Source organism: Cicer arietinum, chromosome 3 (assembly GCF_000331145.2).
Source record: "Cicer arietinum cultivar CDC Frontier isolate Library 1 chromosome 3, Cicar.CDCFrontier_v2.0, whole genome shotgun sequence".
Taxonomy (NCBI): domain Eukaryota; kingdom Viridiplantae; phylum Streptophyta; class Magnoliopsida; order Fabales; family Fabaceae; genus Cicer; species Cicer arietinum.
In genome coordinates this window covers 23,345,343-23,367,733 of record NC_021162.2, presented here as the reverse complement: position 1 = coordinate 23,367,733, position 22,391 = coordinate 23,345,343, and the positions used below count along the sequence as shown (strand labels likewise).

At 28.0% G+C, this 22,391-nt stretch overlaps 1 protein-coding gene and 1 non-coding gene across 3 annotated transcripts; one reads left to right on the top strand and one right to left on the bottom strand.

The window, feature by feature from the left end:
• The first annotated feature begins 9,708 nt into the window (after nucleotides 1-9,708).
• On the top strand, nucleotides 9,709-19,797 carry LOC101514430 (triacylglycerol lipase 2). 2 transcript variants are annotated; one of them, XM_004513134.4, is made up of 9 exons: nucleotides 9,709-9,995; nucleotides 10,351-10,467; nucleotides 13,698-13,838; nucleotides 14,508-14,618; nucleotides 15,112-15,255; nucleotides 15,741-15,781; nucleotides 15,875-15,954; nucleotides 16,061-16,156; nucleotides 19,324-19,797. In XM_004513134.4, exons 1-9 carry the CDS (start codon nucleotides 9,795-9,797, stop codon nucleotides 19,650-19,652), a joined length of 1,260 nt encoding a protein of 419 aa, XP_004513191.1. In that variant the 5' UTR covers nucleotides 9,709-9,794; the 3' UTR covers nucleotides 19,653-19,797. The 2 variants fall into 2 exon arrangements, with proteins under 2 accessions (XP_004513191.1, XP_027193512.1); XM_027337711.2 differs by having other exon boundaries at nucleotides 15,875-15,975.
• Nucleotides 19,798-21,200: 1,403 nt separating this feature from the next.
• LOC113788199 (small nucleolar RNA SNORA69) lies at nucleotides 21,201-21,330 on the bottom strand. The gene has a single exon (XR_003474693.1). It is a non-coding gene; the product is annotated as a small nucleolar RNA SNORA69 (small nucleolar RNA).
• Nucleotides 21,331-22,391: the final 1,061 nt, after the last annotated feature.

Genomic DNA, 22,391 nt, shown 5'->3' with positions numbered 1-22,391 from the left:
TATATATATATATGAGTAATATCTTTATGAACGAAAATCATTAAATTTGATTATTTTAATAATGAAATTAATTTCATCATAAAAATAATTATGTGCATGAGTCATCCGAAACTATTTTCTATTAACTAAATGTATAGTCAATCGAGGGGATTGACATAGTTTAGAGATGAGAGGTGAGTGATGTGAGATGATTATAACTAAGTGTCATAAAAGATTATTGTAATCGTTTAAGATTAAATTTGAGTGAGTGACGTGATGTGTGTGTTGTTTTGAGCTTCAATCTTGTATGTTTGTTGTTTTTATTGTTAGTATTGATATTTAGGAAGAATAAGGAAATATTTTCATCCCTTTTCCCTTTAAAAAAAATCCCAAGTGAAGAGAGTAAAACGAAAATATGATTTCTACTTAAGTGCTTTTTAGAAAGTGAAATCGGTGATGTTAGTAATTCAATAGCAAAAAAAGGAAACCATGCCCCCAATTTTTTTATGAAGGTCGAATTGTATGTGTAGTAATATAAAAAATTGATTTTTGAATATGTTTAGGTAACATAATGAGTTGTTTTCAAATAAATGATTTCAAACCTACGATTGAAAATTTTACTAAGTAGTTTGAATTAGAAAAGTTAAGAAATTTATTTGAGTTTAAGTATGTAATGTTGAGGAAAAATATTTAAAATCTTATGTTTAAGTAATTAGTTCCTTGAGTGTTGAAAAGAAACCGAGACCGTTGACATCGAGTTAGCAACGGAGAGAACTTTGAAATATTTATGATTGTTGGTGTTAAAAACTTTAAGGAAAGAAAAATGGAACCAAAAGGTTCATGACAAATTTTTAGAAAATGTTTTGAGAGAAAATAGTGTTATATTGAAAACTAATTGATTATGGTGGGAGTATTTCAAAAGAATTTGAATTGTGGGAATTTTATAAATTTTAAAGAAGTCAGAAAAAAAAAATTACTCTTTTGATTCTTTAAGATAAAGAAAATTATATTTGGATTTAATTAAAATTTTGAACCATATTAATTATTAGCTTTGATTTATTTTTGGTTAAGATGATTTTGGTGAAAAAAGGAAGTTTTCTAGTATGTAGCTCGCAAAGTGTTGATTTAATTTGGAAAAGACTATATTTGGGAGAAAATGATTATTTTTATTTTGTCTTGTTGAAAAAATAATTTTTGAGATAAAATGGTGAAAAGGTTATAAATTTTTATAAAAAAGTTCAAAAACTTTAGTAATATTTTAAGCTTTATGTTTAAGGACAAATATTATAGTTGCATGTCTAGTGTTAAAAGTATAAACCTTTTATGTTAAAAATCCAATTTTTATACAAAAGATTTCAAGCTAAGTGCTTTTAAACTTATTATTTAGACCAAGATGTGAAAGACAATAAGAAAAGTGTATAATAAGAAAAGTGTATAATAGAGAGACATAGAGAAAGAACACAAGGATTTTATACTAGTTGACAACTGACTATTAATGCATCTAGTCCTTCCTTTATAGCGAGAGTTTGCCTCAATACAGTCGATGACTTAATCCACTATTTCAACAATAGCATACATGTATTTTTTACTCTGCCTCTTGAGGCTTTGAGTATTCTTCTTTAGCCTCTCCAGGTTGTAACCTTTAGAAACACAATTTCACCAAACACCTACTAGCCAACATGATTGTGTTCAAGTCTTCTCAACCTTCTAGATTTGTACAATCACGATTACAGAGTAAACACGTTAGGGAAAATAAAAGATAACTTAAAAGGATCCTAATCCTACACATAAGATCTAAATACATCTAAGGACATGCCTCAAGAGTTCATATGTTTCCTCCATTTGGGAGGTGAGAAGGTCCAACTTATGGTGAACACCTAGCATAGCTAACCGAATTTCAAGTTGTTCAAGAAGAATGTCGCTAATCATCGAGGCAACTTCATATGTTTGGATTTTCCTTCTTCCTAGGAGAGGAACATGGCCTCCTCTTCCTAGCAGAAGACAACCCGACATACATAGCAGAAGAGTTTGAGAAAGGCTAGAAGATGAAAAAAGAAACTACAAGAAGTTCACAAATGAAATAAATGTGCAAGTAGGGGAATTGAAAACATTTGAGGTATAAATAGCCACAATTCTTGAGAAAGGAAACAAAAACTTTTTGGAAAGAGAAGACATAATGATTAGGGCATGGAGGAAAATGAAGAGAGAGAGAGAGAGAGACAAAGATCAAACACAAAGTTTAATAGAAACTTTAAGACACATGGAAATATTTAAGGGCTCAAGATGATTTATGAAGGAGATGAAGATTTGTGGACATAGAAGAAGATAATAAAATATTTTTAAAGGGTGGAAAAAGAAAGAAAAAAAGTTATAAAAAAAAAAAGAAAAGAAAAAAAATACAGACAAAAAATAAGGGTACAAGGAGAAAACAGAGGAAAACAAGAAGAACATAAATAGAGGATAAAACAAGAAAAACATTTATTCAAAAGGGCTTAAGTCTCTTTACAAATGAGCTTAAAAGGGAAAATAAAATCATAAGGTCTTTGTAAGGTTATCTAAATTAGATCCATTAATTTATATTACATATTAGGTTTGAGTCACCAATTCCTAATACATTAATAAACTAAGTCTCTTTATTTACATCCTTTTCAATAATTTTCTTCCTTCTTTGAATTTTCATCTAATACAGTGATGAAGAATATTTCATATTCAAGAGTCTACCTTCTGACTAATCTAACATACATAAAGAAAATGAGATAATATAGTTTTTTTCCTTTTTATTAATTGTCTTTGACTTTTTTTATGGGACTTTCTCTAAATATTGAATTAGAGATGTAATCTTCCAAAGATAAATCTTTGATAAGATTGTAGGTGCTTCAACCCTTCTTCATTATTACTTTCATATTTCCATTTAATGCAAATGATTCAGACAAAATGAGGCACTACCTTTTTAATGCTCTTTTTCTTACCTCCTCCTTGTACTTAATGTGCTTAGTGAAAGAAGGAGACATTGACACCCAAGATTTGCACAGAGTCAACCTTTGAATTTCTTTTATGAATCTCCTTGTATGATTCATATTGTTGACTGTAGTTCAAAGATGTAATGATTTTAAGATTTATGAACTTTTCCGCACATAAGTTGTGCAATTCATGTTTTAAGATTTTGATAGTACAATGTAAGAAGAGGATCATATAGGAAGATTAAGACTCAATAAAGGATGATATATATAACATGTTTTTCATAGACGGTTTCAGGTTTAAAATGTTTTGGATGAAAAAGGATTTTGGTTCGGAGGAAAATATTCTTTTTTAAAAACAATGGAGAACACAATAGTTTAAATAAGCACATAGAAGAGGGAATAAGATGGATAAAAAAAATTTTCAACAAGATCATAAGCGATACGACCAAAGATAAAACAACACAAACCAAGACAAAAGATACATAACGAGGATATGAAGACACTACAGATACAATATAAGACAAAAAAGAAAACACAAACACAAAATTGAATAAAAATATTCCCTAGACGCACATGAACAAGGGATAAGATAAACAGGCAAAAAAATATTAGGTAAGACAAACAAGTGCACATAAAAAAATCAAATACATTGAAGAGTACTTGACTGATGACAGACAAGGATGATTTACCAAATTTGTCCTTACGATTGTCTTTCCAAAGTTTGTCAAACTTTTCTTTCAGATGATCTTCTAGCTAGATGCAAAGTTAGCTTGGTTATGATGATTCTTTCTTCTGAATTAGTATATGCGTTCATTTGTTCTAGAGCTTTGATTTTGTATATGTGAGTCTCAAATGATGATTCAAGCATGTTATACACCAAAGGCATATATCTTATCCTTAAGAAGTTAAAGGAATGACGTCAGATCTTGTAGTTAGAGGATTTCTGAAGGAGCTCATTTTAGATTCTAATATATCCATGAGTTTGACTAGATGACGAGATATTTAAACTCATTTGTTATACAGACTTCTCTGTTATAGAGATCAGATGATGATTTTCTATGAGAGAGTTTTTGCTCTCTACTTGTAGTTCATGCTTCTTTAAGGATAGTCTTGTTTAATAACCATTTCAAAAACACCATATATGGATCACAACGGATGAAGATATTTTTTCTATCAAAAGAATAAACTTTCAACTTAATTCAACATTAAGATAATGCTTGCTTCTACTTAAGGATGATGATCAGATGATTGATGATGTTTGATCTACCTTTTTGAAGTATTGTTGGATTTTGTCTTGATTTTAACCAATGATGCTGGTGTGTACCCTCCAACCTTTGTTATGATTCAAAACTTCAACTTTTTGCCATATACCCTTTCGAAATTATGGGGTTCAGTGAGAGGTTGCATCACTAACCATTTCTTCTAAGGGTTACCGGAACATTTGAACATACGTCATAGATCCATGAAGTTTTAGACAACTTATCTATGTTTTGGTTAGTTTCATTATTGAAATGAATTATAATGGTTCTGTTACTTTGCACTAACAATTATGTTGTATCAAACTAATACTTCGTTCTATCAGAAGATAAATTTAGTATTAGAAAATTGACTCATCTTACTGATTAACTCACTTTGCTATATTGAAGCACTAGAGTTTTATCCATTTGGTCATTGAAGAGTTTCAAGAACCACAACTAGAAAATATAATAAAATTAAGAGAATTTTTTAGAACATATTTAAGCAGATCTTTGAGAAAGAGACACAAAATAGAGTTTCAATATGCTCTTAAAACTAATCACCCGATGAAGTATTTTCTTAGATAATTTTAATCTAAGATAATATCTCTCATATTGACTATGAGATGTTTGCTCTGTTTTAAAGGACACGGTAAAAATCCTTTTTCATGTCTATACTTCTATTTGAATACTCATTTATCTCAATACAAATATTATGTTTTTCTACTCAAGATGTCATTGAAAAGTGATTACATAAAAACAAATTTAACAAGAAACTCACAATTTAAAAAGGACTTTTTCAAGAAAATACATTGGTAAGGAGATAAAATTGACATTTATCTAATTTGAGAAATACATTTGAGAAATAGATGTATGCTAAAACATTTATCTAATTTTCAGATAGCAATTATTGTCTTTAAGGCACATATTTTATCAATCCATGTTTTGAAATAAATTCTAAAAACATACATTTTTTAAAAAATAAAATAGGATTTATCCAAAACCATGTAGAACAAAAAGAACACAAGAAAAGGGCGGGGGTTTGAATTGTGTTTTTAAAAACTTTTTATCCTTGTTCACCATTAACACGATAGCTACGTCTAGTCCCTTAAACTTGAAGGATTTAATCCACAAGTTTATCAGTGAATTAGACTTACACTTGAACACCTACTAATCACTCTGACTGTGTTAAAGTAGTGATGAGGTGATGAGGTTGGGTTAGGTACTGCAGTGCATGAGGGAAATGAAGATGGTAAAGTAGTGGAAGGGGTAAGTGTTTGAGCGGATGTACGAGGCTTGTGAAGAAAGGGATGTGTTTTGTATCCGAGTGAAGCAAAGTGCTCAACTAAGATAGCTTCAAACATATCATATGAGGTATCAGAGTTAGAGGTGGGAGAGGTGATGGGTGTAGGGTAAGATGAGGGACACACATAGTTTGTTGGTTAGAGAGACGAATAGGGCGCTCAAAGTATGAACTTACCTTTGTTTCTTCCTCGGAAGAGGAGTTGTGTCTTCATTGGCGATGGTTGTGACATCTTCATCCTCTTGAATGCTTAGAGCCAAAGCCACTATTTTATGTTTCTTCACAAAAACTTGTTCAACATGGGGCAGGGGAAAACACACTGAGGCCACAACTTGACCATACTGACACATTCTCATATATTCCCCAATGACTTCTTTGTTGTCTTCTACAAATATGGGAGCGATAGAGTCATCAACCTCTGAGGGTGCAACAAAAAAACCACTTCATTGACTTGTTGTTCTTCTGGCGTCACCATTGGGTCAATACAGTGTTTGGGGGACACCAACCTCATCTTGATAAGATCGAAGATGTTGAAAGTTGTCAGTCCTATATAATTCGGTTTAAATTCAACTGCTTCTTCTTTCTTAAGTCACTATTTTAAGCACACAAAAAAAAAATTCAAATTTGATCACTATTATAAAATAAAAGTTAACTACTTTTGAACTATTTTATGATATTATTCTTCATATACCCTTTATTTAATTCAAACAAATTTAACGTGGATAGTTGAGTTCACTCAAAAAAATGGTAGATAATTGAATATTTGATATCAAAACTAGACATTTTAATAAATTTAACTTACATTTTACACGAAATTTAAAAAATTGATTAGACTTAACTGAATTTTGTAATAATTGTGAAAGTTGTTTATTTCTCTATAACAGTAGTAGCATAACTTTTTGATATTTGCTTAATTTCAAAATGATTTAATTTAAACAAAGAGAATAATGAACTCGTTTGTTATAGATTTTTAGATTTAGAAAAAAGTGATTTTAAATTTATATTTTTAAAAATAAGTTTTTATGAGAATTTTCTCAAAACTAGCAAAAGTTATTTTGGGCTTATTAGTTATAGATTAAAAAAAATTGACATTCAATAACTTAGACATTCATTATTAGAGAATTTAACATGTTAAAAATCACATTTTAAAAATAAAAAGTATATCTCAAAAGGATTTTTATGGCTAGCTTCTCAAAATAACTAATCATTTTAATCATTTTTTGAAATTTCATTATCTAAAAAAATTGTAACAAATAGTTGAAATACTTACATTTTTTTCTTAAGGGACTTCTACGGTACATTAAAAAGTTAATACGTTTTAATACTATCAAAATTAAATCACCAATAGTTAAATGACATGTCATCTATATATTAAAACTCTTAATTTAATCAATTTTAATAAATAATATATTAATGCATATGTGGATAAATTAAAGAAAATTATTAATCTAAAAATTCATAATACCATACACACTATTTTTTATTGTACCGTATAATTTGTCATCTAATAGTTAAAGGACACCCTTAAACCATTTAAGTGACCAATCTTCATTATCCCATGCTTCTATTTTTCATCAACATCTTTACCGTTTTCACGGTTTTTCATCAAACAATATTTTTCAAAAGCAAATTCAGCTCAATATTATGATGATAAAAGAGTAACTCATGCACTGATTGTTAAACAAGAAACACTTTCATTTATTGATTGCTTTAAGTAAATGATCTCATATCCCCCACTTTCATGAATGCATTCATACACCGAAAGGAACCTTTTATCTGAAGAACATTATTTTTATATAATTATTAGTAATTCTGATGCAAAATAGCTTTTGTTCTTTTCAGATGGAGCACCAAAATAAAATTTCTTCTGTTCACACTTGAAAGCAAAAGGTTTTTTATGAGTGAAGGAACCAATTATGTCCTCACCACCCACTGACCACTTACCCTTTTCTTTATCTCTCTCTTTTTTTGTACAAAGTCCTTTTTCTTGTCACAAATTCATTCAATCAAACTTTTTCCTTTTTTGGTGCTTTGTAACTCATAACTTAAAAGCATTAATTGGAAAACAAGTAGGAAAAGAATCCCCTTGTATCTAGATGGACTTAGATCATCAACAATTATTTAATAAGAGAGTGGTGAGAACTATTAGATTAGAAGAGATAAATATATAGTATTTCTATTTATAATTTGATGATCTTTTTGAGCGGAATTATAATTTTATATGGCAAAAATCTAATATTATGTTGTTGAATTAAGAATTTATCATAGTTAACAATGACTCTTTGCAATCATAATTGCTACTACAACATAATGATTTTAGATGTCTCTGCAATAACACAAAAATTATTGCAACTATATCAATTGCATTTGTCAGAATTTTATTGCAGTATAAAAACTTATAACTAATGACAACATAAATTATAGAAAAGTAAAACTTTGATCTTTAAATATCTTAGACACACCACCACTATAATTTCTTATTATGGATTGAAATTCCAAACAATTTCTCAAATATTTCTTTTTTTAATAATGTTATGGAGTAAATGAAATAATAGAAGAAATACTCGATGACTAAACTAATTAGTGAAAAGTATAATTAAAGGTTAAATTGTGTAACATAAGAAATAAGATACACTTAGATGTTTTTTGAGTAAATAAAATATATTTATTCATTTAAATTAATAAAAATTACGTTGATTATAAAATCAATAGATATATTTTTGAAATTGTAAAATATTTTATTATTATTACCACAATGCTTTGTACATTTAAAGATGAAAATAATATTTAGTACGAGAAGTTTTCACATATACCTATTCACCACATCTATATCTTAAAAGAGAAATAAATAAAATGGATGAAGAGATAAAAGTGATACATTAATAATAAGAAATAGAGGCAAAATAAAATGTTTAATGGATATTGAAAATTTAGAAGTCAAGTATGAAACAAATGAACACCCATATCCAATGTGGGCCCCACAATTCCTTTTTCTCCGTAAGACCCATAAAAGTACAAATCTAAGGAAAATAGTCCTCTCAATTTCACACTGCAAATGCAATAGGACAACAACTTATCTTAGCTACTGACACCCCAGCATCAACACAATCGCACAGTAACATATCATGATTCAGTGTGTTTTTCTGTTAAATTGATTGAAAGTTGTTATCAAAAATGAAAAAAATTGATTGAAAGTTGAAACCGAATTTCCATTCCCATTTTGCTTTCGCGTAACGGAAGAAAATCCAAAACATCAGTGGACCCCACACAGTTTGAAAAAGAACATCATAATGAAACACAACCTTAATTGGAGTTTTAAAAATCTAATAGTTTTTTCATTTCTTATATTTTTAAATTAAAAATGATAATTAAATATATTTTAAATAATATATATAATTTTCTAATATATAGATCCAAAAGCTTTAATTATTTATATGTTATTAATTAATTACGAAAGTAAAAAAATTTAAAAATTGAAATTAAATTTTTTCAAAAATTTTATTATAATTTCATAATTATTAATTATTTTATATTATTATATCACACGTTACATTATTATATAAATTTTTTAATTAAAAAATCTAATAATCAAAACAGTTAAATTTTTAAATAGATGACTAATTTTATAAATTGATAAAAAATAAAAATAATAAAATTACAATTAAGTCTTTAAGATTAAATTGTTTATAACATTTTTTTGAAAAAAATCTAATAACGACTTAAATGAAAAGTTGTTTTTAATAGTTTAAAAAAAATATTTTTTATAATTAATTTTTTGAAAAAAAAACTTATTTTAATTATGATAGATAAATCCAAGACAATTTCTACTTTTTTTAAATATCTGAAAAATACTTTCTAAATTATTAAATATTAAAATCAACTTTTATAATCAATAACAAACTTATCTTAAATTTTTTTTACTCCTTTGATATTTTGTATTAAGATGAAATCATAGAATCATAATAAATCACTTTAATTTTATAAAAAATAACTTATAAAATTTGTTTAAAGTTAAAATAATTTTAGTAAATTCACCGTGATATTAATCATACACAGTATTGAAACTATAAAATCATAACCATTTCTTGTAATTCTAACAAACACATAAAGATCCACTTAATAATTGAAATTCATAAAGAGAGGAAAATAAGGAGCCAAATTCCAACTCCTTTTTCCCATTCTCTATGCCTCTCTTTTTTTACCATTTTCCATTTCACTTCACACGTTTCTCAATGCACATATAAAAGGAAGAATCATCCTTCTCAACTTCAATTCCAAACATTCAAAACTAATTAGCTCATAGGAAAACCAATTTCCATGGTTCTTCTAAGTTTAATGCATTTCTCTGCTTTCTCACTCTGTTTCTTAGTCTTAACAATAACAACTATTCCTCATCAAGCTCAAGCTTCAAGCCATGGCTCCTTTGGCAGAAAACAAGTTGGTGGTTACCCTACAGTGGATGTTGGCATTTGTGCCTCTTCTGTCATTGTTTATGGATACAAGTGCCAGGAGCTTCAGGTAAATATATTGATGAATGTATGAATCCTCTGTAATCGTCCAATTAATCCAATTAAATTTAATAATAGTGCATACCAAATTACACACATTTTTTTAAGTCTCATTTTTTTAATTTTTTTCCTTTTATTTATTATTTTCAAAATTCAATTTAGTATTAGTTTTTATTTTGTCAAAATTATGTATATTTATTTATCATAAAGAGAGAATTAAGTAAACTAAAAAAATAAATACTTAAGGTCCATAGACAAAATTAAATAATTTTTACGATATATATATTTTTTCAATAAGCCAAAATTTTATTAAAGAAAATATATAATTGAACTAATGAATGATGATTTAATCTAAACTTTTTCAGGTTACAACTAAAGATGGGTACATTCTGAGCCTGCAAAGGATTCCAGAAGGTAGCGGTGTAGGTAGAACAAGTGACACTAGAAAACAACCGGTGATATTACAACATGGAGTATTAGTGGTAAGTTGGTAATTTAACAAAAAAATGCATGCAATGCACATACATAATTTTTTTCAGTTACTTTTTCTCATTGCTAGGCTTAGGATAATATGATAACATGTCGTATACCGAGGTACTGTTTAGCATTAGAAGAGGAATAATATCTTACATACAAAGAAATGTCTTAATTTTGTTTGGATGACGTTAGTTCTAACACACATAATTTGATTACCCTATATACTCTTAAGCTAGTAGATGAAAAAATTTGCTACAGAAATGTGACAAAAGAACAACTAATTGAATGTTGTTTTTTAATTTAGGAAATATATGGTGGGTGGTTAGACAAATGAAAATAATATCAATTACTATATTCGACTATGTTAGATAATCTAACAAAATTATCATATTCTACAATATTATTTCATTTTTTATTTATTTCTCTTTTCTTATTACATTATCAACTTATCATATATTTCATATCATTTTTTTTTTAAGTTATGATAAAGTGTTGTATACTGGAGTACTGTTTAGCATTAAAAGAGGAATAATATCTTACATACAAAGAAATGTCCTAATTTTGTTTCGATGACATTAGTTCTAACACACATAATTTGATTACCCTATATACTCATAAGCTAGTAGATGAAAAAATTTGCTAGAGAAATGTGACAAAAGAACAACTAATTGAATGTTGTTTTTTAATTTAGGAAATATATGGTGGGTGGTTAGACAAATGAAAATAATATCAATTACTATATTTGATTATGTTAGATAATCTAACAAAATTGTCATATTCTACAATATTATTTTATTTTTTATTTATTTTTCTTTTTTATTACATTATCAACTTATTCTATATTTCATATCACTCTCTTTTTTTAGGTTAAATATGTTACTTTCTAAAAAGAGATTTTGTGATACTTATTTCTCTTTAGTCTACATTGTAGAAGTTTACAAACGAAGGTCTTAAGGAATTCTATTTTAAAACATTAGATTTTCTTATTACATTATCAACTTATCATATATTTCATATCACTCTTTTTTTTTAGGTTAAATATGTTACTTCCTAAAAAGAGATTTTGTGATACTTACTTCTTTTTAGTCCACATTGTAGAAGTTTACAAACGAAGGTCTTAAGGAATTCTGTTTTAAAACATTAGATTTTCTTATTACATTATCAACTTATCATATATTTCATATCACTCTTTTTTTTGTAGGTTAAATATGGTACTTCCTAAAAAGAGATTTTGTGATACTTGCTTCTTTTTAGTCCACATTGTAGAAGTTTACAAACGAATGTCTTAAGGAATTCTATTTTAAAACATTAGATTCAGTAGTTAGAATAATAAAAAGGAATACATATTGAAAATTATTTCTATTTCATTTTTAATTTTAGAGTAAATGTATGGGTTTATATAAAAATATAATTTTTTATTAATTAATTTTTATTTTTATTTAACTTCATAAATAAGTAAACTTTAAGTTCGGAAATTTGAGGGTATCATTACTTGTGATGATTGAGTGTGAATCGGTCTCCATATTTTGACAGGGTGACAAAAAGTGTGAATTCCGCGTCAGTCACATTATTGTACAACTAGTTTTGTTTTTTTGTCAAAGCAAACAATAAATTTTTTCTTACTCTAAACAATGGGGTGAAAGAAACATAAAAGAATAACAAAAGAGATAAAAATATTTTTTTAAAATATTATAAAAATAAAAATAAAATTAATTTGTTCTAATTTTTATTTTTGTCCTCACATGCATCAAATGAAAGATAATAATGACACTAATTTTTTTTCTTTCGAAAAAACGGTGTGAAATGAATTAATTAATACAATTAAAAATTGAAAAACAATCTTATAAAAAAATCTTAAAAGTATCTTATATATAAAAACAAATGTAATTTTTTTTTCTTCTTATACATGACAGTGAAAGTAGTATTAGAGGTCTTTTATACAATTTATAAAAGAAGTTATTTTAATATTTAATAACTATAAATTAAAATATTTTATTTTTATCAATTTTTTGATGAAGAATCTCCATCAATAATTATTAAATAAAATGGGGGTTGTATCTGATTTAAGTTCAATTATTTTAAGAATTTTAATTTTAATTATTTAAATATTATTTTTAAGATTCTTTCTTTATAAAAATTATTTTGATTTTAGTCCTCCACTTACACATGTCACCTAAATAATGCTAACACGAATATGGTATAGTGACATAGTAAGTAATACCTAGATGAAAACTAAAATTAAATTTTTATCTTTTTTTTCTTCTGTATTCATTATGTTATTTTATAATTTTATATTTTATATCTATAATTATGTTTTGATTTTCGTCTATGTGCCACCCATCAGTTGCTAATGTAACGCATTTTATAAAACAATTAAGTATCTAAATTTTTGACACATATGTCCAAGTAGATGGAGTTTATAATTAAGAAGAAGGTTTACCTTTGACAATTTATCCGGTACTCTTAAAAAATAAGTGTATTGGTACTTTCGATTTTTTAATCTCCACAATAATTTTTAAATATTTATATTATGTTGATCAAATTATTTATATTAATATATTTATCTCTTTACTTCGATCGTATATCTACGTTGATATTGTTTTTATAATCGTCGACACACTATCATCGTTGCGTTGTTATTTTGAGATTTGTCTTTAATTCTTAATGAATTAATGACAGAAATAGACGCTGCAAAATAGAGAAGAGAGATAATAAATAACGGTAAAAAAGTTGATGAAGAACGACGGAAAAACGGTAAACTAGAGAGATAACGAAAAGCGAAAAGAAATTTAATTACTTTTTGTATATATTTAATAAATAAATACTAATTATTTTAAAATAAAATAAAAATTTCAAATTTTAATAATATAAAATTTAAAATATAATCAATTATATTCATTGTTTATTAAATTATTAATAATTTAATTTAATAATATTAAAATACACTAACTTTCAATTGTACTATAAAAATCTCATTACTTTTTAACTCAAAATTCTACCGCATACATCGATAGCATAGGAAACTCGCTTAAGATCTTGATTATTACGTGGTAAGGCATGGAGTAGTCATAGTGGATCATATACAGTACAGTCTTAGGTTATGCAGCCCTGCCACAAAAGTGGCAAGTTTTGTTCTTTTTTACAAAAACAGAGGAATATTTAATAATATATAAGGGTGCTCTAATGTAGTGTTATATATGTAATTTGGTGCAATATATATACAACGTGGGTGCAGGATGGAATGACATGGCTTATGAACCCTCCAGAGCAGAACCTGCCTCTAATTCTAGCAGATAATGGTTTCGATGTTTGGATTGCTAACACCAGAGGAACTAGATATAGTCGCCGACATGTCTCATTGGACCCCTCTAATCCGGTAATTTGATTTTTTTATTTTTTATTTTTATGTTTTCTTTTAGCTTCAATGTATTGTTATTCTTATTTTTCTTTAATTGTAATGGAAGTTAGTAAATATTCAAATGATCTCGACAAAAACCACAAAGGTTATTTTTCTTCTTTTTATTTTTTTTTTAAAAAGAAACCACGGGTGATTAGTTATTAAGAAATGAAAATATCAAATTGGCTTATATAGAAAAAATGAAAATACCAACTTGACTTATATAAAGAAATTAGAAATTCAGTATTTTTTATATTTGAATTTAAACAGAATTGTGTTGTTGATTGAAAATTTATAATGAAAAGTAACATAAAATTGAAAAGACTTTCAGAGTTATTTATATTATTGTATAAAGTTTTTTATTGCTCAGAGACCAATTTATGTGGTTGTTACAAATTACATTGGTTAAAATAATGTAGAGTAATTCATAAAAAAAATAATAACGTTGAGTAAAAAATGTTAGTAGATTGTAAGAAAACAAGTATTTATAAAGAAGTAGTATTATATTGATGAAAAACATAATATTATTTTAAAAATGTATTTTTTTAAGTATTAAAATTATTGAATAAAAAAGAGTATTAAATTATTTGGTTGTTCCATAAGAACAAGACACATTACTAATTGACCCTTTATATGTATATGTGACAGGCCTATTGGAATTGGTCTTGGGACGAACTTGTTACTTATGATCTACCTGCTGTGTTTGATTATGTGTTCAGCCAAACAGGACAGAAGATTAATTATGTTGGCCATTCTCTGGTATTCCATTTCTTACTTTTTCTTGTAAAGCTTTTTTATTTTGTTATCCAAAACAAGAGCTAAGAACTTAAGTTATTTCGACATTTGATCAAATGCACTAACCGTGGTATCTGGAAAATATAAATGTAAGTTTGGTTTCACATTAGTTGAGTCACCGTAATTTTGTTATATAACTTATATAAGAATAAAATTATAATAGTTTAATGTAATTTTGTCACAATAAATAAGGAATAGTTAATTTTGTATTGTCCACTTCTTTACATTTCCTAAAATCAAAGAAATTAATCAACAATAAACAATGTAAGTCACTTTTATACATACATTAAGTCATTCGACTATATGATCATTTTATTATATTAATTTTTAAAATATCTTTTATAATGCAATTTGATTAGATATATCAGTGGATACAATTTACAAATTAAATCTCAAATGAAATACTCCATTTGATTACTATTCAATTTGTCTAAAACTGAAAGACTGTGTTTGGCAGGGGACTTTGATAGCTTTAGCTTCTTTCTCCGAAAAGAAATTAGTTAACCAGCTGAAATCAGCAGCCTTATTAAGCCCTATTGCTTATTTGAGTCACATGAAGACTGCACTTGGTGTTATTGCAGCTAAGTCCTTTCTTGGTGAGGTAATTAAAAACACTACTTCTTGTTACCCTTTATTCATGTACAACATGATTTTAAATTAAGTTTGGGATTCTTATAATGCTATAAATTTTTATATTGCAGTATTGAATATAGCGACAATTGTCTTTGCCAAGACATTTGTAACTATTATTTTTTTTTTTTTTTTCACTTAGTATAAAATTATTTACAAAATTCAACATACATTAAAGATTTCTTTACAAAAATATTTATATTTAATTTACTATTAAAAAATATAACTTCTTTTTAATCTTTTATGATATCAATAATTTTTTGATAAATTTATTATTACAATTACTTTTTTAATACTTGTAAAATACTTATGAAATGTGTTGAAAAGTCTTATAATAAAACACGAAAAAAATATATTATAGTTGTGATTGGAGTTTAAAATCATGTTATGCAAAATGAAAATTAAAGGTCTATATGTATGCTGATTAATGTAGAAACCTTTTTCTTTGCTAAACAGATCACTAAACTATTTGGTCTAGCAGAATTTGATCTCAATGGGTAAGAACGTAGAACTTAAATATTATTAAAAACCTTCCAATTAATATTTTATATACTATTTAATTAATGTTATTTCTGAAATTGCTTGAATAGTTTACCCGTTGAAGCCTTTCTCAAGTCTACTTGTGCTCGCCCTGAGATAAACTGCTACGACTTGTTGACTGCATTAACTGGTCTAAGTCTTTACATGATTTGTTAGTAATTTGATTTTTGAAAAATATACACATTTGTACTATTTTAGTTTTTTGACTTCATATGTGATTGAAATGTTCAATTCAGGTAAAAATTGTTGCCTTAATTCTTCAACTGTTGATCGATTCTTGATGAATGAACCTCAATCAACATCAACTAAGAATATGGTACATTTGTCTCAAAGTAAGAGTTTCCCATTTATCTATTTAACACATAAAGTTTAATAAAAGTGTTTCGATAATAATTTAAATTCTTGAATTTTTTTTTGAAATTATTAATTAATAAATAAATAAATAATTAAAATGTTATGTTAGAAAAAACATTCATGCACTTGGATTGTGGAAGTTATTATACTGTGTTAGTAGAGTTAGTGAAGATTAGATAGTATTTTACAAGCAATAACGTAGTCTAGTCTACTTCGGAATATAGTTCCTACTTTCTTGGAAAAAAAATTCCCTCGAGTATAATTTATTCCTAGGAATAATTTATTATTCTTTTATAACATACGCAAGTATATTTATTTCTAACCTCTTATTCTTAGGAATATGTCTTTCAACTCCAAAACAAACACACTCATAATATTAGGAGTTTGTAATTTTGATTTCTTTTTAAAACATTTTTTGTTTTCAATTTTCTTAAATTTGTGTTAGTTTTTTTTTTTTGTTGGCATAAAATGAGGGCAAAGCCCAAGAAAAATTACAAAGTTAAAGACACATTTTGAGGCATGCAAGCTCCAAAAATATTATCAAAAAGAAAACTTTGGAGCTCTCTAGGAGTACTCTCCATAGTACACAAATCAAAAGGGTGTCAAGTTAAACTAAAATTAGCAAGCTAATTAGTGACTCGATTTGCTTCTCACAAAATATGGTTGATATGAACATGTCAATCTATATTTCATAGTTCACGAACGCGACAAATAAGAGTTGGGATATTTTCATTGATTTTGCAGTTACTAGTCACCACATCAACTAAGACCTTAGAATCGTTCTCCACTTAAAGGTGTGAATTCCTTGTCGACCAGCCACTTCCATACTCATATACATACCTACTTTTTAGAATGTCAGGCGGCACAAGACCCAATTTTCCATACATAGCTGATAATATACTTTCGACTACTATCGCGAAGAAGACCTCCACACTCGAAAAGATTGATCGAGCTTTTGTGTGCGCCGTTGTTGTTGAGTTTGATCCATTTTTCTCGCAGTCTCTTCATGCTAGTGAAGACAATGTCTATTTGTTGAAGTCTACCAGTAAAGTGAGGAACTTTGTATCTCTCTATCTCCTTTTCCATCTTGATAATCTCATGAGTTAGATTCCCCAGACAATGAAATCCATCATCAAAGATACTTTTGTTCCTCCACGTCCATAGTTGTCAGCAAGCTACCATAAATACCATTTGCCACTAATTATTGTATGATCCATTTCCCTTATGCTCGAGGTTGTCAAAGATCTAATCCTTATAAGTCAAAGTAAAAAATTAGTAATATGGATATGATCCTATAACCTAATCCAAATTTGTATTGCCTGAACACAATCACTTAGAATACCACTAATTGTTTCGTCTCCATTCGTCCAAGAAGAACACGTGGGTGAAACGTCGACACCCCACTGACTACAACGATAGTTTCTTAGGAGGTGCTCATGGGCAGCAAGCTACATGAAGGTTTGGATTATGTGCATACCTTTCCACTTGCACAAATGAGTCTACTTCCCATCTATAGCCTCTCTTTGCTCCCTCTAGAGATTATAAGCACTATGGACAGTAAAATGACAAGTATTGGTTCCACCCCACCCAATGGAGCCTGTGCCATCAGTATTCGTAGGTGCTAGAATAGCCATAAACTTGTTCACCCTGTTAGGAGGAAGATGATTGTTTAGGAAATTGATGTCCCAAGTCCCTTTGGTTGTCAAGACATCCTCTACAGTCATTGTGATGTCTAGTGTCATCCCAGTAGAAGTACTCATGAGAAAGTGTCTGTCAGGCATCAATTTGTTAAGCCAAGAATTAATGTTATGCCCATTTCCCAAATGCCAAGTAGTATGGTTATAAAAACTATCCCAAATACTAGCCATGGGCTTTCAAAGTGGGGAATCGTAAGGTTGGAATTTTATAGAAACATGGAGGTCATTCTCTCTGTCATACTTGTCGTATAGGACTATGCACCAAAGGTCATCAAGTTTATTAATCAAATTCCACATTAATTTTGTGAGGAAAGTTCCATTCATATTGTGAAGACTCCTTATCCCAAGATCGCCATCTAGTTTAGGCAAACAATAAACCTCCCAACTAATCAGATGCAACTTATGAGTTTGATCTGTATCCTCCCAAAACAAAATATCTTTGAATTTTCTCCATCTCATCACACAACATCTTAGGAAGCTTGCCATATTGCATACGATAATATGGAATAGAAATAAGCACACATTTAGACAAGGTGAGTACACCAACTAGGCTAAGACACTACTGCTTCCAATCACTCAACTTAATCTGAATTTTATAATATGATTAAAGTTTCCTTTGGTAGTCCTCTCATGATCAATGTTGGCCCCCATACATCTACCCACATTGGTAACCAAATTATACATTTTGTGTTGCACAAAATCATTCCTAAATTGTTGGTAAACATTCTTAGAGAAAAAGATTTGAGTTTTGTTAATTTTTTGTGAAATAGGGAAAAATAAATTATTAAATAACATTACATAGGCAATAGGGTGAAATTGATAAATTAATCATGTTTATCAACTTTAGGAACCAAAACAAGCATAGGAAACTCTTGAACTACACAATCGTTGGCATTTTCAAAAACAATAAAAATGCTATAAGATATGTTTTCATTATTTTCTGAAATGCATCACATTCCATCTTCTGTTGATTGCAATCATTCACTTTAAGAGGGTCACATATTGTCATATTCTTATTAACAAGTTAAAATGAATACATATTTTTAAAAATAAAAACAATTATTTTTTTACAAAGTAAACAAACACAAAAATTTCATTTGTAGAAACTGAATCTTCTAAACATTTCAATTATTACAATAAGGTCATAGTGTTAGTATTTTCTCTTTCAATCGGTTCAAATGGACCAATATGCCCTAACAATTGTATCCAGTCCAATATCAACCGATTGAAAGGTCAAACAACGAAAAAAGAATTGATAATACTAACAAATTAAAATATTTGGATTTTCAATTCAGGGAACTAAAATATAAGACCAAAAGACTATAATCGTAATATTTGTAAGATTAAAAATGTAATTAAATCTATTATCAACCTTCAATTCCAATTATTTATATCTAATATATTGACTAAAAAAACTATTTTTTTTTGTGATTTTTTTTACTATGCAGTTGTTAGACGTGGGGTTCTAGCGAAATTCAATTATGTAAGACCCGATTACAATATTATGCACTATGGAGAAATATTCCCACCAATTTATAACCTCTCCAATATTCCCCATGATCTTCCTCTCTTCATTAGCTATGGAGGACAAGATGCACTTTCTGATGTTCCTGATGTTGAAAATTTACTTGACATGCTTAAATTTCACGATGTTGATAAGATAAGTGTTCAATTTGTTAAAGACTATGCCCATGCTGATTATGTTATGGGGTTTAATGCCAAGGACATAGTGTATAATTTTGTTCTCTCATTTTTCAATGGTCAAGTCAAAACTTGATAATACACAAAATATCAAGTTGTAAGAAACAAATTAAATGCTATTTACTAGGTTATCAATGGGATCAATTAAGTTATTTAGTGAATATTAAATCATGGAATATCATGTACACAGAATGAAAATGAAAGTAAAATATGTTAATTTATTTGTTGTTGTAAATGTATATGCATTTAGATACAAACTATTTAGTGTATGCTTGTATTCACGGGGAAATGAGCTTGACAAAATAATGGTAAGGAAATGTGATTGTGACAAAAACTATATTTCGAAGCTTCATTCCAATGTCACCGTGATTTGCAAGCTCACGACTTATCTAAACATACACTTCATGTGATATTTGACAAACAAAATCATTTTAGATTAATTTAAGGACAAGATAAAAATTCTCTTAAAGCTCTTTTAACTATTTTCCAAATAACAAGATTTTCAAACTATATATTATAACGGTATGGGTTAAGTAGACCTAAACCGAGATGAAAGGAATTAGTCCAAATTGTATTGGATTTTTGTCCTATCTCGGTTAAGAGTTTTCCGTCTACCTATTTAACACATTTTAAAGCTTAAAAGCATTAGGATTTTATAATTTTGGTTTCTTTTCAAAACATTAGTCCTAATATTAGGATTTTGTAATTTTGGTTTCTTTTAAAAATATTTTCTATTTATTTTTTTTTAAAATTTGTGTTAGTTTCAATTGATAATAAAAGATACAGGAGACTCTTGAACTGAACAATCATTTGCATTTTTAAAAACAATAAAAATATAAAAAGATCTATTTAATTATCTTTAAAACTATATCATTCCTATATAGTGTTTTATTTTCTCTCCATCGCAATTGTTCACATCAAGAGTGTTACATATTCTTTTTAGCAAATTAAAATGAATATACATCTTTTTTGAATTTTTTTACAAAGTAAACAACTCTTAAGTTTCAATTGTAGAAATTGAATCTTCTAATTATTTCAACAATTACAGTTCGGTAACAGTGTTTGTATTTTCTCTTTCAATCGATTCAAATGGACCAGTATGCCCTAACAATTGTATCCAGTCCAATATCAATCGATTGAAAGGTCAAACACCGAAAAAAGAATTGATAATACTAACAAATTAAAATATTTGGATTTTCAATTCAGGGAACTAAAATATAAGACCAAAAGACTATAATCGTAATATTTGTAAGATTAAAAATGTAATTAAATCTATTATCAACCTTCAAATCCAATTATTTATATCTAATATATTGACTAAAAAAACTATTTTTTTTTTTGTGATTTTTTTTTACTATGCAGTTGTTAGACGTGGGGTTCTAGCGAAATTCAATTATGTAAGACCCGATTACAATCACTACGCGAAAAAACGCATATTACAGCGCTTTTTTTAAGCCATTTACTGCGCTTTTTCAAAAAAATAAGCGTTGTGGAAACGAGCGCTGTAAATGATACAACAGCGCTTTTATAAAAGCGCTATAAAACATGTAAATACAACGCGCGCTTGTTATGTACATTTTACAGCGCTTCTTCACAAAAAGCGCTGTAATATGCACCCCATCATATGAGTTATGGGTGTGCATATTACAGCGCTTTCTCAAAAAAGCGCTGTAATATGCCCACCCATAATTTCATATATGGGTGTACATATTACAGCGCTTTCTCGAAAAAGCGCTGTAATATGCCCACCCATAATTTCATATATGGGTGTGCATATTACAGCGCTTGGAAACTGTCAAATAAATACTCATTCTTGTCTCCGCATAAGATGTCGATGTTCAAACTCGATCCAGACAATGTAAAACACTACATTGTAGATATGTTTTTAAGAAATAAAGAAAGTGATAAATTGTTCTTGGCACCATATAATTCAGGGTACGTAATTTTATCTTTTTTAATTGATGAGAATTTAATTTATTAGTTGTCTATAAACAAAATTGCTTAACCAATTTTTTGTTGTTGTAGGGCACATTGGGTGCTATTTGCAATCAATGCGGTCTCTGAAGTGATATACTATTTGGATCCCGTGCACGGCGATTACACCAATCACCCCGGAATAAAGAATATGCTCGACACGTAAGTAATATTCATTTATTTCTTACATATATATATTTATATATATATATATATAAATATATATATGTAAGAAATAAATGAATATTACTTACGTGTCGAGCATATTCTTTATTCCGGGGTGATTGGTGTAATCGCCGTGCACGGGATCCAAATAGTATATCACTTCAGAGACCGCATTGATTGCAAATAGCACCCAATGTGCCCTACAACAACAAAAAATTGGTTAAGCAATTTTGTTTATAGACAACTAATAAATTAAATTCTCATCAATTAAAAAAGATAAAATTACGTACCCTGAATTATATGGTGCCAAGAACAATTTATCACTTTCTTTATTTCTTAAAAACATATCTACAATGTAGTGTTTTACATTGTCTGGATCGAGTTTGAACATCGACATCTTATGCGGAGACAAGAATGAGTATTTATTTGACAGTTTCCTCGTGCACACGACCTTCTCGTACAAAAACCTTCAATGAAAATTTTAAACTAGATTAATTACCAATACATTTAATTAATTACAAATAAATGCAATTAAAAGTATTTTTTACCTTATGTACAAGCTGATTACAGTAACACTCAGCTCCTTATGTTCGAGAAGATCGTACATTTGCTCCTTTTCGAGGTATTCAATATACTCATCTCCAAAGATGTCTTGATTCATTTGTACAATGGGCGA